General features: G+C 34.3%; 1 protein-coding gene across 1 annotated transcript in view; it reads left to right on the forward strand.

Annotated features, from left to right (window-relative positions):
* The window catches only part of SMC2 (structural maintenance of chromosomes 2), a 50,363-nt gene that overhangs the window by 15,178 nt on the left and 19,465 nt on the right, over positions 1-15,720 (forward strand). The window contains exons 10-17 of the mRNA XM_070795216.1: positions 629-862; positions 2,553-2,712; positions 3,107-3,224; positions 3,989-4,127; positions 4,692-4,811; positions 7,456-7,660; positions 9,768-9,903; positions 12,366-12,490. Coding sequence (XP_070651317.1) covers positions 629-862; positions 2,553-2,712; positions 3,107-3,224; positions 3,989-4,127; positions 4,692-4,811; positions 7,456-7,660; positions 9,768-9,903; positions 12,366-12,490 — 1,237 coding nt within the window. The remainder of the gene's footprint in view (positions 1-628; positions 863-2,552; positions 2,713-3,106; positions 3,225-3,988; positions 4,128-4,691; positions 4,812-7,455; positions 7,661-9,767; positions 9,904-12,365; positions 12,491-15,720) is intronic.

Here is a 15,720-nt window from a genome sequence, read left to right on the forward strand (position 1 = left end):
TTAGTCTTTCAGTTGTTCCATCTCTTTGTGATCCAAGGGACTGTAGCCTGCTAAGGCTCTGTCCATGGAATTCTCCAGGCAAGAAGACTGGAGTGGGTTACCATTTTCTTCTCCAGAGGATCTTCCTGACCCAGGGATCAAACCGGGGTCTCCTGCATTGCAGGCAGATTCTTTACTTACTGTATGAACCACCAGGGAAGCTGTTCCCATAATAATTTAATACTTAAATTTTATGGCCTTTAATAGTTTATAAAAGCAGTTTCATATACATGCTCTTAATCCTAAAATTTCTTTTATTCTTGGGGTAGAGTGGATATTATTTCAATATTATAGTTTTAGAAAGTGATTTTTAGTTGTTTCAAGTGGTTTGTTTAAATTTGCAATAATATTTTAACTCATTCTCTCTCAGATTTGACTATAACATGGAATGAAGGTATTTCTATTAGGATAAGAGGTACATTTATCCTAAAAACTGAGAAATTTCAAAATGGGAATAAAATATTTAAAATTATGGTTAAATTACCATGTTCACTTCAAATTGGTATGAAATTTGATGACATTAAAGGTATGTATATTTCACTGGTTTTCTAAAATATAATAACTTTCCAATTTCAAACTCTTCCTAAAGGATTCTAAAACTTTAGCAGCAAAGGAAAAAGAGGTTAAAAAAATAACAGATGGACTAAGTGCCCTTCAAGAAGCAAGTAATAAAGATGCTGAAGCTTTGGCCGTTGCACAGCAGCACTTTAATGCTGTTTCCGCTGGTCTGTCCAGTAATGAAGATGGAGCAGAAGCAACTCTTGCTGGTCAGATGATGGCCTGTAAAAATGAAATAAGTAAAACTCAGACAGAAGCCAAACAGGTAAGTACAGACAGTAAGAACTATGTGATTGCAGTTTTTATTTCTTTATTATTATTTGATTTTTTGTGAAGCTCCTTCACACTACGCTTTGGCAGTTGTTAAACAAAATGTTGAAAATATTCAGATAACTATCAACTATTACATTCTGCTGCTGCTTAGCACCTAAAACAATGAAATTCAATATACTGATCTCTACCTATTGACAATATCAGTATAAGATGCCATAAAACATAAAATACCTTTATAGATTAATTGAAATTTTAAGTGCAATAAATGCTCTGTTCTGTTTTCAGCATTGTATGGAATACTTGAGGTTAACGTATTTGTTTTCATCTTTTTGGTATTTTATTGACATTATAAAGTTGAAGTTTTAAGTTTTAATAGGAAAACAAAAACATCTTCATTTATATGCCTGCCACAGTTAAAACTATAGCATTTTAGTGTCATACTTATAGCATATACATTTTTCTGTCAGTTTAGCATCCTTTTTCTGTATACTTTTATTCCTCATCAATACAGTTAAGTGCACAGTTGGACAGCATAAATATTATATAAGTGCAAATATGCATACCTAAGTGAAAAAGAAGGAAGTGATTTCTAGCTTTTTATTTTGCTTTTAATTTGATCAGTTCAGTTCAGTAGCTCATTCGTGTCCGACTCTTTACGACCCCATGAACTGCAGCACTCCAGGCCGCCCTGTCCATCACCAACTCCCGGAGTTCACTCAAACTCACGTCTATCAAGTTGGTGATGCCATCCAGCCATCTCATCCTCTGTTATCCCCTTCTCCTCCTGCCCCCAATCCCTCCCAGCATCAGAGTCTTTTCCAGTGAATCACCTCTTCGCATGAGGTGGCCAAAGTATTGGAGTTTCAGCTTCAGCTACACTCCCTCCAAAGAACACCCAGGACTGATCTCCTTTAGAATGGACTGGTTGGATCTCCTTGCAGTCCAAGGGACTCTCAGTCTTCTCCAACACCACAGTTCAAAAGCATCAATTCTTCGGCACTCAGCTTTCTTTATAGTGCAACTCTCACATCCATACATGACCACTGGAAAAACCATAGCCTTGACTAGACGGACCTTTGTTGGCAAAGTAATGTCTCTGCTTTTGAATATGCTATCTAGGTTGGTCATAACTTTCCTTCCAAGGAGTAAGCGTCTTTTAATTTCATGGCTGCAGTCACCATCTGCAGTAATTTTGGAGCCCCCCAAAATAAAGTCTGACACTGCTTCCACAGTTTCCCCATCTATTTCCCATAAAGTGATGGAACCAGATGCCATGATCTTAGTTTTCTGAATGTTGAGCTTTAAGCCAACTTTTTCACTCTCCACTTTCACTTTCATCAATAGGCTTTTTAGTTCCTCTTCACTTTCTGCCATAAGGGTGGTGTCATCAGCTAATGACAGTTCTTTGATATTAATCTTTGAGCTCATTGATGTTAGTTTTATAAATATTAAAAATATAGACTTAAATTATAAGATATTTAATATTTGAGCATATATACATTTATATTCTGAGTAGTATTTTGAGGAGAATACATTGGGAAATGATTCCCTGTTGATATACTGATCCAAGTAGTCAGTTAAATTTTCAAGGCTGATGTCTCTTAAAACAATCTAAATATGTGGCTGTTTTATCACTAGCGCTATCTGCCTCGTATAGCCTGTTATATGTTTTTCTGTTACAGGCTCAGATGAAGTTGAAACATGCCCAACAAGAATTAAAGACTAAACAAACAGAAATTAAGAAGATGGATAGTGGCTATAGGAAGGATCAAGAAGCATTAGAAGCTGTGAAAAAACTTAAAGAAAAACTTGAAACTGAAATGAAAAGGCTAAATTATGAAGGTTTGCCTTTAAAGACATGATGTTAAATCATTAGGAAGTAGTGATTATTAATAGAAACTTAAAGGAAATAGCAAGTAGGAAATTTTTTTCACCTCATTAATGTTAATGTGAATTAGTATAAAAATTATTTATAAATATAATCAGAAAAATACCAGAGTATAAAACAGTCCTTTGAATTGAAAGGATGAAAATGGTTTTATGTGTTGAAAATATGTCTACTTGACACTTAATATAAATTCAAATGTTAAGTATGCTTTTCTTTAATATTATCAGGAGTTTGCATTTTACTTTTAGAAATGCTTTGGAAATAGAGATTACTAATATTTTCCTTAAAACAGTAGAATATTTGAGTTTTTAAAACTTGGTTTCAATTTACTTACGGCTTACTGTTCAGAAAACAAGGAGGAAAGCCTTCTGGAAAGGCGAAGGCAGCTATCTCGTGATATCAGTAGACTGAAAGAAACAGAAGAAGCTCTCTTGGCCAGATTTCCCAATCTTCGATTTGCCTATAGGTAAGAGTTAAATCTTGAAATTGAACATGGTAGTAACTAGGATATATTTTTGTGTAAAAGTTACCGTAAGCTGCTTTTCCTTAATTGTTTTTTCTTTTTTCCTTAAATCTTTATTGAATGTTTCAGAGTTGTAGACAAGGGAAATTCTTGTGAAATTTAAGGTTACTAATGCCACTAATGTCAAAACCAAAATGAGTGGAATTTAATCTTACCCCAAAAAGTTTCTTTAAGGTTATTTTATCATTAATGTTAAATAGCTGTGTTAACATTTTATAATTTGTTTTATTAATGCTATATGGTTTTTTTCTTGGAATACTTAATATATGTATTACAAAGATTAGAACATTAAAGTTATTTTTGTTACCTTGAAAACATTATGTATACTGAAAGATCTTTTGATTTTAAAACAATAGTCTTTTAAGGGTACAATAGAATACTGTATACATACTTTAAAAAACCAGGGTACGTTACTGTATAAAAGCTTTATTACTAAAGACTATTAGCTGACAATGCAAGTTTGCCACAGAACTTCAATTTGTAAAAAACAAAATGACAACGGAAAACATCAATATTTGTGAAACACAATAAAAGATGTGTCTGTAGCTGGACAGTCATGAGACATTTGAAATCTTTTAATTTTGTTAAAACTACTGATTATTGTGCTTTCAATTTAATGTATTGTCAGAAAGACCTCTTGACTAGTAAAATACAACTTTTTCTATTTTCTTGTCTAAGATTAATTTTTGTCCACTTTTCTGTTTTAGGGATCCAGAGAAGAACTGGAATAGAAATTGTGTGAAAGGACTTGTAGCTTCACTGATCAGTGTAAAAGATAGTTCTGCAACCACTGCTTTAGAATTAGTGGCCGGAGACCGACTCTACAATGTTGTAGTAGACACAGAGGTAAACTGATTTTAATTAAAGAAAACAAATAATTGCTGTTAAAACTATAATAGCTGCTAGCTTGAAAAATCATGTGCTCTTAGAAGAATTGGGTACTTTATTGACGTTTTAAACTTCTTCTAAGACTAAATGTTGGGCTTCCCTGATGGCTCAGCTGGTAAAGAATCTGCCTACAATGTGGGAGACCTGGGTTTGATCCCTGGGTTGGGAAGATTCTCTGGAGAAGGGAACGGCTACTCACTCCAGTATCCTGGCCTGGAGAATTCCATGGACTGTATATAGTCCATGGGGTCACAAAGAGTTGGACATGACTGAGCGACTTCACTTAAGGCTAAATGTTTATCTTTACAGGGTAAAATGATAGAGTTAATGATCTTTTATATTACATTTTATTAACATTATTCCACTCCAGAGTCCAGAATGCACATATCTATCTTAGAATTTTGATTGTTCGGGATAGTAGGCACTGAGCGTATTTATAAATTCCTAAACTTGTACTGTTAACCTTTAAATGTTTTTTGTTGTCATTAATATATTTTTCATTTATAATACACGATGTTTTAGGTTACTGGAAAAAAGCTACTAGAAAAGGGGGAATTGAAGCGTCGATACACTATAATTCCACTCAATAAAATTTCATCCAGATGTATTGCTCCAGAAACTCTGAGGATTGCTCAGAATCTTGTAAGTCTTTTTTGTATGCTTTGTCTGCATCTTACTGGTTTTTTTGTTGTTTTTTTTTTAATTATAGGACATTAACTATCCTCTGAAGTAAATTGGGATTTCAATCATATATCAAACCACAAAATTTTATTGTGTTACCATGCTTTAAAAAGTTAAGATACCAAAGAGAATAAAATCAGCTTTTGTGAAATTAGATGGAAAGAGAATAGAAATGTTGGAAGACTAAAATTCCCTTTGATATTTTAAAGTTGTATTAGAATGTCTTCTTTAAAAGATTTTTATTGGACTATAGTTGGATTAAATGTGTTTTAGGTATACTGCTAAATGATTCAATTATATATACATGTGTATATCCATTATTATTCAGATTTTTTTCCCATATAGATTATTACAGAATATTGAGTAGAGTTCCTTGTGCTATACAGTAGGTCCTTCTTAGTTATTTGTTTTATTTTTGTGTGTTATGTGTGTTAAGTCACTTTAATCATGCCTGACTCTTTGTGACCCTATGGACTGTAGCCTTCTAGGCTTCTCTGGCCCTGGGATTCTCCAGGTAAGAATACTGGAGTGGGTTGCCATGGCCTCCTCCAGGATCTTCCTGACCCAGGGATGGAAGCTTGTCTCTTATGCCTTCTGCATTGGCAGGTTGATTCTTTGCCACTAGGGCCACCTGGGCAGTAGAGTTTCCTGTGCTATGCAGTAGGAGGTCCTTGTTGGTTATCTGTTTTATTTATAGTAGTGTATAAATGTTTACCCCAATCTCCTAATTTATTACTTCCCCTACATTTCCCCTTTGGTAGCCATAAATATGATTTTTGAAATCTGTGAGTCTGTTTTATAAATAAGTTCATTTGTATCAACTGAATTCTCTTAGCATTTGCTTGTCTGTAAAGCTTTTGCTTTCTCTGTTGAATCTGAATGAGATCCTTCTGTGTAGAGTAATCTCTTGGTTGTGGGTTTTTCTCTTTCATCACCAGGGCTTGTGGCTCAACTGGTAAAGAATCACCTGCAACGTGGGAGACCTGGGTTCCATCCCTGGGTTGGGAAGATCCCCTGGAGAAGGGAATAGCTACCCATTCCAGTTTTCTGGCCTGGAGAATTCCATGGACTGTATAGTCCATGGAGTTGCAAAGAGTTGGACATGACTGAGCGACTCACTTTCACATTAAATATTAAACTTTTGATTTCTGATTAATGAGAATTATAGAACTTATAGAGGAATATAGGAATTCTGCAGGTTTTTTTCATGCCACGCACACTAAACCAGCTATAGTGATAACCGTTATGGAACGTAATCTGTCAGTCTTGCAGAGATGCTTCTCTACTAGAGTTCTTCTAGATTACCCATCAACCTGTGAACATACAAAGCAGGTAGCCAGGATATGTAGTCAGCTGCTGGGCTAGATCTAAAGTAGTATGGTTTCTAGTGAATAGATGAGTGCAAGGAAATATATTTAAAAGGCTACTGTGGTTGTATAATATTTGGTAAGAACATGAAACCAGTTTTAACTTTCAGTAGTGATATCAGTATTTGAGCAGGTATTCTAAGTTCATGAGTTGAAAAAACAATTCTATGAAACCTGAAACTGCATGTATAATTAAGATAATAAATGGATATTCAGTAAATTTCTGAAATTGAGAAGCCTTCAATGAAAATTATTTACTGTCAGGAGAAGAAAGATGAGTATAAAGTAAATAGGTGGTAATTTTGGTTAGTACTTCTTTTACTTAGAGTCTAGAAGGAAGTTATTCTCGTCTTAGGTCAAGTTCCAGTGTTAGAAGTAAGTTGGGGTTTTAAGTAACAACAAAAGTACTTTTACTCAGATCCCTTAGCCACACGCACTGAATGGTAACTGCTGTGTCAGAGGACATTGCTGAACATATGTTGCAGAGAGCTGCTTTCATTATGATTTCTGCTACTACTACACTCCATGAAGTATATTCAGTTCAGTCGCTCATTCGTGTCCTACTCTTTGCAACCCCATGAATTGCAGCACGCCAGGCCTCCCTGTCCATCACCAACTCCCGGAGTTCACTCAAACTCATGTCCATTGAGTCAGTGAAGCCATATTAGGTTGTTTTAAAAATGTAGGCTGAGGTAGATGTTATAAACAAAGGGTGAGAAAAGACAGTTGGATCAAAATAAAAGATTGAGAGATTTTTTAAATTACTTGTTTACTCTCAATTACTGTTTTCGTTTCTGTAACTGGAAGGTAGTTGCTCTAGCATGTTTTATTTGAATGGAAAAGTATTCACTTTGGGACAACCAAGTTGATAGTTGAAGGAAAACATGTAATTGTGTAACTGTGTTGATCTAGAAATTGTACTTTAAGAAAGTGTGTTCACAAATAATCCACTTTGAATTTAGAAACTTGATAGTGGCTTCTACTTGATTGAAACTCATGACTGGTATTTTTAGCTAAATGTTTTACTTAGATTTTTCAGTGTTTAAACTTGAATTTTTTTTCCTAAAAGTGAGTTTTCTATAGCATTTTAGAAAATTCAAAAGGCGTTGTAGTGCTGGGTATATATATTAAGTTACTGTTAGTATTTATACTAACAGTTGTGGGCATTATTAGTATTTTATAAAATAGTATTTGAAAGGAAAGGAGTAATATGTATTATGACATATGTTTTCCCACAGGTTGGCCCTAATAATGTTCATGTGGCTCTTTCCCTGGTTGAATACAAACCAGAACTTCAGAAAGCAATGGAATTTGTCTTTGGAATGACATTTGTTTGTGACAATATGGATAATGCAAAAAAAGTAGCTTTTGATAAAAGGATAATGACTAGAACTGTAACTCTAGGAGGCGATGTGTTTGATCCTCATGGGACGTTGAGTGGAGGTAGGATTTATATCATTTTGTCCTCCTACTCCCTTGTTCTAAATAGGATGGGGACTTTTTTTTTAATAGGAAATATTGGGGTTGGAATAATTCAGTGTTTTATTCCTAATCAAAGGATTGACTTTTCATTTGTGACAGTTACTTATTATTAATTGAGAAATTATACACTGTCATCATCCAGATGGAGCTCTAGTCTAGTAACCAGTACTATAGCTTTTCTTGCTCATCTTAAGTCTATTCTTGTTCTCTCTTTTTTGCCTTGTTAAGATATTCTAGTCACTGGGAAACGAAGTAGTTTTATTCAGTGCAATTGTAGCTTGACCACCAGTTTTCCTTTAGGAAACATGTTAACTTATGATATGTGTATATGCTACTGCTCCTGTCAAAAGTAAAGCAAAACTTTAAATCTGCCCTTGAGATGGTGCCTTAAGAAAGGAATTCTTAAGTAGTGACCATGTATTTCCTGTCCTAATATTTGTGATACTGTTTCCATATCCATGTCGAGTGACCATGTAATAAATAACAAATACTGAACAGTACTTACTGTGTACTAGGCAGTGTTGTAAGCCTGTACTGTCCAATACAGTAGCTACTAGCCACATGTGACTTACCATTTAAATAAGGTAATTAAAATTAAATAGAATAATTTATTTAATTGCACTAGGCATATTTCAAGGGCTCAGTAACCACAGTATTTAGTGGGTAATTGGATAGTGCACATATGGAACATTTCTATCATTCTATAAAGCCCTCTCCTAAGGACTTTAATTAGTTCATTTAATCTTTATAGCAACCTTGAGGTAGACATTACTATCTTTTCTATATGTTTGTAGAAACTAAAGTATAAAACAGTTAAGAATTTGCTGATAAGTGGCAGAGCCAGGGGTCAGAGTTTAAACAGATAGCCTGATTTCACAGTTTGTGCTTTTAACCAAATCAAGAGACTTGGATGCCTCTTGAGTTAGGAAGTATCTTAATTTCTTTCTAGTCCAAGAAAACAGTAGCCAATGTAATGAGCTTCATGATCAAGTTCCCCAGTGTACATAATGACTAGTATCTACAGTTGGAAGATAGAAACCAAATATTTTAAAATATCTAGATTAGAAGGAACATTTTAGATTTCACTGAATTATATGTTCCTGAAATTCCTCCTTAAGTGATGGCAGATATGTAACCCCATGTCATATAAGCAAAGTGTTCATAATAGCATTATTGATTGACTTCACTTTCTTCCATCAAACCTGGAGTTTTCTTAACAGCTTAACACTTCAGCCTGTTACTGCCAGACAGTTATAAAGCATGTAAGGTAAAACCAGTTTACTATGCTATGTCGAGTTTAGACCACATTACAATATGGTAATAAATAGCTCCCAAATCTTAGTGGCTTACAGATTTATTCTATAATTATGCTACATCATGTTACTTGTCTCTGCTCCATGTTATTCTCATTATGGGACTTAGGCTGACTGAAAAATAAATCTTTTTTTTTGAACATACTTTACACATGGGAAAGGGAAAACAAGTGGTAAATTACGTGCTGCCTCTTAAAGCTTACTTTCAGAAGAGGCAGATTTCCCACTTCATCTGCTAGAGCAAAGCACATGGCTAAGCCTGATTTTAGTAGATCAGAAAATGGTCCTGAGAGGAATCCACCCAGTGAGTAAAGAAAGTGAAGTCGCTCAGTCGTGTCCGACTCTTTGCGACCCCATGGACTGTAGCCTATCAGGCTCCTCCATCCATGGGATTTTCCAGGCAAGAGTGCTGGAGTGGATTGCCATTTCCTTCTCCAGGGGATCTTCCTGACCCAGAAATCGAATCCGGGTCTCCTACATTGCAGGCAGACGCTTTACCGTCTGAGCCACCAGGGAAGCTTACCAGTGAGCAAAGGCAATGATTATTTTGAATAAATAATCCATCACATACAGAGTATTTGTTATCACATATGTATGCCCTAAGATTCAAATGATAAAATGGATTTTGTACCTTCATAAACCACTAAAGATTGGCTGTTGAATTATTTCAAGTGTAAATCTCTTAGAAAACTGTATTGTTTCCTAAATATGTGGCAACTCAGTGTTGAAGGCCTGTTTTAATTTGCCTATGTCAGGTGCTCGATCCCAGGCAGCTTCCATTTTAATGAAGTTTCAAGAACTCAAAGATGTTCAAGATGAGCTCAGAACCAAGGATAATGAGCTACGGGCTCTAGAAGAGGAATTAGCCAATCTTAAAAACACTGCTGAAAAGTAAGACTTTGGTTGGATTAAGCTGTTATTAAAATTTTTTTTTGGTCAAAAATCTGCATTTGCATGGTAGAAGATTAAAAAAACTAATATTTAAAGAAATACTTAACAACTTAAATAATAACCTTAGTATTGAATAAGTTGTGAATTGATAACAGTTTTTTTTTTTTTAAATATAAGTGATGTCTTTGTTTTACGAAATTATGGAAAGTTAATTAAAAGGAAGAAAGAAAAATCAGCCAAATATTCCTATTTTTCTACTGAGATATATACTCTGTTAACATTCTTTGGGGATTAGTGGGGAAACACACAGATACTCTGAAGGTTGATGCCAGAGGACACTTGAGTCCTTGATTTGAAATGATGTCATATGCGGTAGCACTGATTGGGTGTCTACACTAAGTTTTGCAGCCTTATGGCTGTCCTATACATGTTGAAGCTAGTTAGGTTGCCTGTGTCTTAAACAAGTTTATGTCAAAAGTCACTGCTAAAATTAAAGTGTTTACTTCCAGTGTTTTTTCTTTGTGGGTGTGGATATAGGTGTGTGTGTAAACTGTTCAACATTACTTCTGTTTGTGTATGATACATATTTATGTATGATGAAATATATGTATGCCACATTTTTTTTTTCATAATTGGGTTCATGCTATTCAATGTAACCCTTTTTGTCTCCTAACATTATTTACTATTGCATGCCTCATGTGCCAAGTACTCTTCAAAGAACTGGGAATATAGCAGTGAATCAAATAGATAAATCTCTTCCTTTATCTTACCTCCATATGTGGAGTTGGGGCAATAGACAATATAAAAAGTTAAATTGGTAAAAGGTATGTTAGATAATGCTAAGTTCTAAGAATAAAAATGTAAAATAGGAAAGAAGTGTTGAAAGTTTATATGGGGTGGGCAGGGAAAGCCTTACTGAGAAGATGACTTGAATAAACACCTGAACGATGTTGAGTGGACTCACTATGTGGTTATCTAGAAGAGTCCTTACGTGCTTTAAAAACTTCAGGAGTATAAATGCCACAAACTTAACAAAGTACAGTATTTGAGAGTTTAATTGTAATTTTTTTTTAATTCCTCTGAAGATGGCAAGTGGCAGATGAGATAAATTTAAACAATTTATTTAGAATTCACAATACTGAATAAAGGTAAGAGAAAATAAAAGATAAAAACTTAAATTTTTTTTGAGGGGTAAACTTTTGGCATTTATCTTCTGAAATTATCAAAGCTTAGAATAGTACCAAGACTTTTTTGGGACACAGTATATATGTGGAAAAGATTATTTACACTAAGTCACAGTGGCCATTCCACGATGTAAATTGTATCAAAATGCCCACTTTCAAACATTATATACATGTAAAGCCTGCCTTTTACCTTCATTGACATATGACATTAATCATAAAATGAAAGAACTTTCTCTGAGAAAGAGACAAAAAGATGTTTCTGAAATGTGGAAGCTCTGTCAAGGGAATGAATTACAGACTCAGTTGTAGTCACATTTGGCTTGGAACTGTTAAGTTTGTTGAGCAGTACTAGGTCGTTTATTCTGCAGAGTTGTTTTGTAAACTAATTGTGGCCCTGAGGTCCAGGAAGAAAAGTAGATTTTGAAAAATGAAAGTGGAAGGGTCACCTAAAGCCATTCTTTCATAGACCATATCAGGAAAATATGTTGCCTTTTTAAAAAAATTTCTTTACATTTTTAAATGAGTTGAAAAATGACTGAGTTAAAATCCTGTCTTTTTAATTGCTGTCAAGCAGTCTCAGACAAGAATACTCAAGGGAGTATTTATAAGTTGCTTGTTTTTTGCCCTCAAACCTTGTGATTTTCTAGTTACAAGCAACTTTTGAATTTACTATAATTTAAAATTTCACTGCAGCTGAATTAGCAAAATACCTTCCAAAGCCTTAATTTGAAGCTGCCAGAACTGGGGGACAATTACAGGATCTGCAAAAAAAAGTGTTTGGTGAATGTTTAAGTTTAGTACTGTGTCATTTTAAACCACCAGTCTCCTTACAAAATGGAGGGAATGATGTTATTTTTTAAAACATTTTAAACTGGGGATTGAGCTAACCAAATTTTTGAAATTTTATATAATTGTTATATATTCTATTTTTGTGATGGGGGCTATTATGGAGTTTTTCTTTTAGATAAGGATCAGTGAGAAGGATTATTTTTAAGATAACTTATTTATTCAGAGATTATTAATATTTTCTAAAATTAAGAATATTTCTGTGGATAGTTAACTATTGGTCTTGGTCATTTAGAGTATTTACCTTCAGTAACCAAGTCAAACTTGAGTTTACATTGATGCTTCAGAAGTGTGAAAGTCATCAAAATGAGTCTTGTAACCAGTGGCATCTTACATTATGTTGTATGAGTTTGTTTTAGGTAAGAGCTTGTTTAAATGCATGTCTCAAACATCAGAAAAATTATCATTTATTATAAACTTCTCTTCCTTAAGGTATCGCCACCTAAAACAGCAGTGGGAGATGAAAGCTGAGGAGGTAGATTTATTACAAACCAAGCTTCAGCAAAGCTCGTATCACAAGCAACAGGAAGAATTAGATGCTCTTAAAAAAATCATTGGTAAGATTTTGTTCTAATCTGTTTCAACTGATAACCATACTTTAGGTATTTGAAGCTCTCATGTTTATTGTATATTTTAATTATATGTAATAATTTTCTGTTAATTTGTGCTTTTTTATTGGGTTGCTCATAGCTTGTTTTTATTGTTCTCATGTACCACATTATAAATACCTTGTTATATGCTTGTCTTTTGGTTTTGTTTATGTTTATAGTATTTTTGTTATATGTGTATAACTATCTCTGTCCCTAATTTTAGGAACCTATCTTAACACCTTTAATCAGAATTTAATTGTATGTGGTAGTTTTAAATTTCTCTTATTCCTTAGGACTATTCACAGACCTATTTTACCCCACTAATATTTTTATTCTTTTTTTTCTCTTCTTTTATAAAATTTAAAATGTATTCATTTCATTCACCTTTCCCACCCACTGCCTCTAGCAACCACCAATCTTTGTATCTGTGACCTAAGATATTTAAGATTCAACATATAAGTGAGATCATATGGTATTTATCTTTCTTTGACTTATTTCACTTCATGTAATGCCTTCAAGGTCCATCCATGTTATTGCAAATGGTAGGATTTCCTTCTTTTTTTATGGTTGAATAGTATGCCGTGGTGTGTTTATGCCACAGTTTCTTTACCTATTCATCCCTTAGTGGACTCAGGTTGTTTCCATGTCTTGGGTGTTGTAAATAATGAAGCAGTGAACACCACCTGTCTTTTGATAGCCAGTATAACAGTTGAGGTGATCGCTGTTTGTGGTTTTGATTTGAATTTCCCTTATGATTAATGTTGAGTATCTTTTCATTTACCTCTCGGCCGTTTGTACATCTTCTGTGGAAAATGTGTATTCAGGTCCTCTATTTTTTGATTTGATTGGTTTTCTTTCCTGTTGAATCATATGAGTTCTTAATAAGGTTTAGATATTAACCCCTTATCAGATAGATGATTTACAAATGCTTTCTCCTGTTCACTAGGTTGCCTTTTGGTTTGTTGATTTGTTTTGGTGTGCAGAAGCTTTTTGGTTTGATGTGGTCCCCCTTGTTCACTTTTGCTTTTGTTGCCTTTGCTTTTGGTGTCAAATTCAAAAAATTATCAAAACCTATGTTATGGAGCTTACTACCTGTTTTCTTCTAGGAGTTTCATGATTTCAGGTTTTACCTTCAAGTCTTTAATCCATTTTGACTTAATTTTTTTATGTGGTGTTAGAAAGTGGTCTGGTTTCATTCTTTTCTGACTGTCCAGCTTCCTTGCAACATTTACTGAAGAGACTGTCTTTTCCGCATAATATATTCTTGACTCCTTTGTCATAAATTAATTGATCATGTATGCATGGGCTTTGTTTTGGGGTTCTTTTATTCAGTAGTTCCATTGATCCTTGTGTCTGTTTTCAGTAGAGTGCCACTAACTCTACTGCTTTAATTACTCTAGCTTTGTAATATAGTTTGAAATCAGGGAGTATGGTGCCTCCAGTTTTGTTGTTCTTTTTCAAGATTGCTTTGACTGTTCAGGGTCTTTTGTGGTTCCATACAAATTTTCCGATTTTTCTTTCTATTCCTATGAAATATGACATTGAAATTTTGATAGGATCTGACTTGAATCTGTAGCTTGCATTGGGTAATATGGACATTTTAACTATCCTTCCAATCTGTGAACAGAGAATATTTTTCCATTTGTTTCTGTCTTCAGTTTCTTTCATCAGTGTTTCATAGTTTTCAGTGTACATATCTTTCACCTCCTTGGTTAAATTTATTCTTAGGTATTTTCTTTTTGATACAATTGTGAATGGGATTGTTTTCTGTATAGAAACAACAGATTTTTGTAATTGATTTTGTATTCTGCAGCTTTGTTGACTTTGCTTATTATTTCTAACATCTTTTGATGGAGTCTTTACAGTTTTCTATTTATGATAGGGTTTTCTGTTTATGCCATCTACAAATAGTGAGAGTTTTACTTCTTTCTTTCCTGTTTGGATGCCCTTCTTTTCCTTGCCCTGTTGCTGTAGCACTTCCAACAGTGTGTTGAATAAAAGTGGTGTGGGCATCCTTATCTTTTTTTGGTCTTAGAGGAAATGCTTTCAGCTTTTTACCATTGAGTATGATGTTAGCTGGAGAAGGCAATGGCAACCCACTCCAGTACTCTTGCCTGGAAAATCCCATGGACGGAGAAGCCTGGTGGGCTGCAGTCCATGGGGTTGCTAAGAGTTGGACACGACTGAGCAACTTCACTTTCACTTTTCACCTTCATGCATTGGAGAAGGAAATGGCAACCCACTCCAGTGTTCTTGCCTGGAGAATCCCAGGGACAGGGGAGTCTGGTGGGTTGCCATCTGTGGGGTCGCACAGAGTTAGACAGGACTGAAGAAACTTAGCAGCAGCAGCAGCTGCAGCATGATGTTAGCTGTGAGCTTGTTATGTGTATAGCCTTATTCTCTCTATACTCACTTTATTGTGTTTTTATCATAAATGTTGGATTTTCTCAAGTGCTTTTTCTGCTGTTTAGATGACCATGACTTTTATCCTGAATTTGTTAATATAGTGTGTCATATTCACTAATTGGCAGATGTTAAACCATCATTGTATCCCTGGAGTAAATCCCACCTAGTCATGGTGTATTATTGAATTCGGTTTGCTGATGTTTTGTTGAGGATTTTTGCATTTATGTTCATCAGGGATGATAGCCTGTGATTTTTTTTGCTTGTGGTGTCCTTGTCTGATTTTAATATCAGGATGATGATGGCTTCACAAAATGCATTTGGAAGAATTTTCTTTTTGTTTGCTTTTTGGAAGAATTTGAAAAGGAAAGATTGGTATTAATTCTTTAAATGTTTGGTTTAATTCAACTGGACTTTTGTTTGTTGGGAGGTTTTTGATTCCTTATTAAGTTTCCATATTACTAATTACTAATCATGATTTAATCTTGATAGGTTGTCTTTTTCTAGGGATTTATTTCTTATGGGTTGTCTGATTTGTTGGTGTGAAATTTTTCATAGTTAACCTTTTATGATTCCTTATATTTCTGTGGTATCAGTTGTAGTATCTTTTATTTCTGATTTTGAGTCTTTTTTTCCCCTTAGGTCTAGCTGGAAGGTTGTTGGTTTTAAAGAACCAGATTTTAATTTCATGGATTTTTTTTTTTTTCTATTTCTTTTTGGCCTCAATTTCATTTATTTCCACACTGATCTTTATTATTTTCTTCCTTCTACTAACTTTGGGTTTTGTTTTTTCT

This window comes from Bos indicus, chromosome 8, assembly GCF_029378745.1.
Source record: "Bos indicus isolate NIAB-ARS_2022 breed Sahiwal x Tharparkar chromosome 8, NIAB-ARS_B.indTharparkar_mat_pri_1.0, whole genome shotgun sequence".
NCBI lineage: Eukaryota > Metazoa > Chordata > Mammalia > Artiodactyla > Bovidae > Bos > Bos indicus.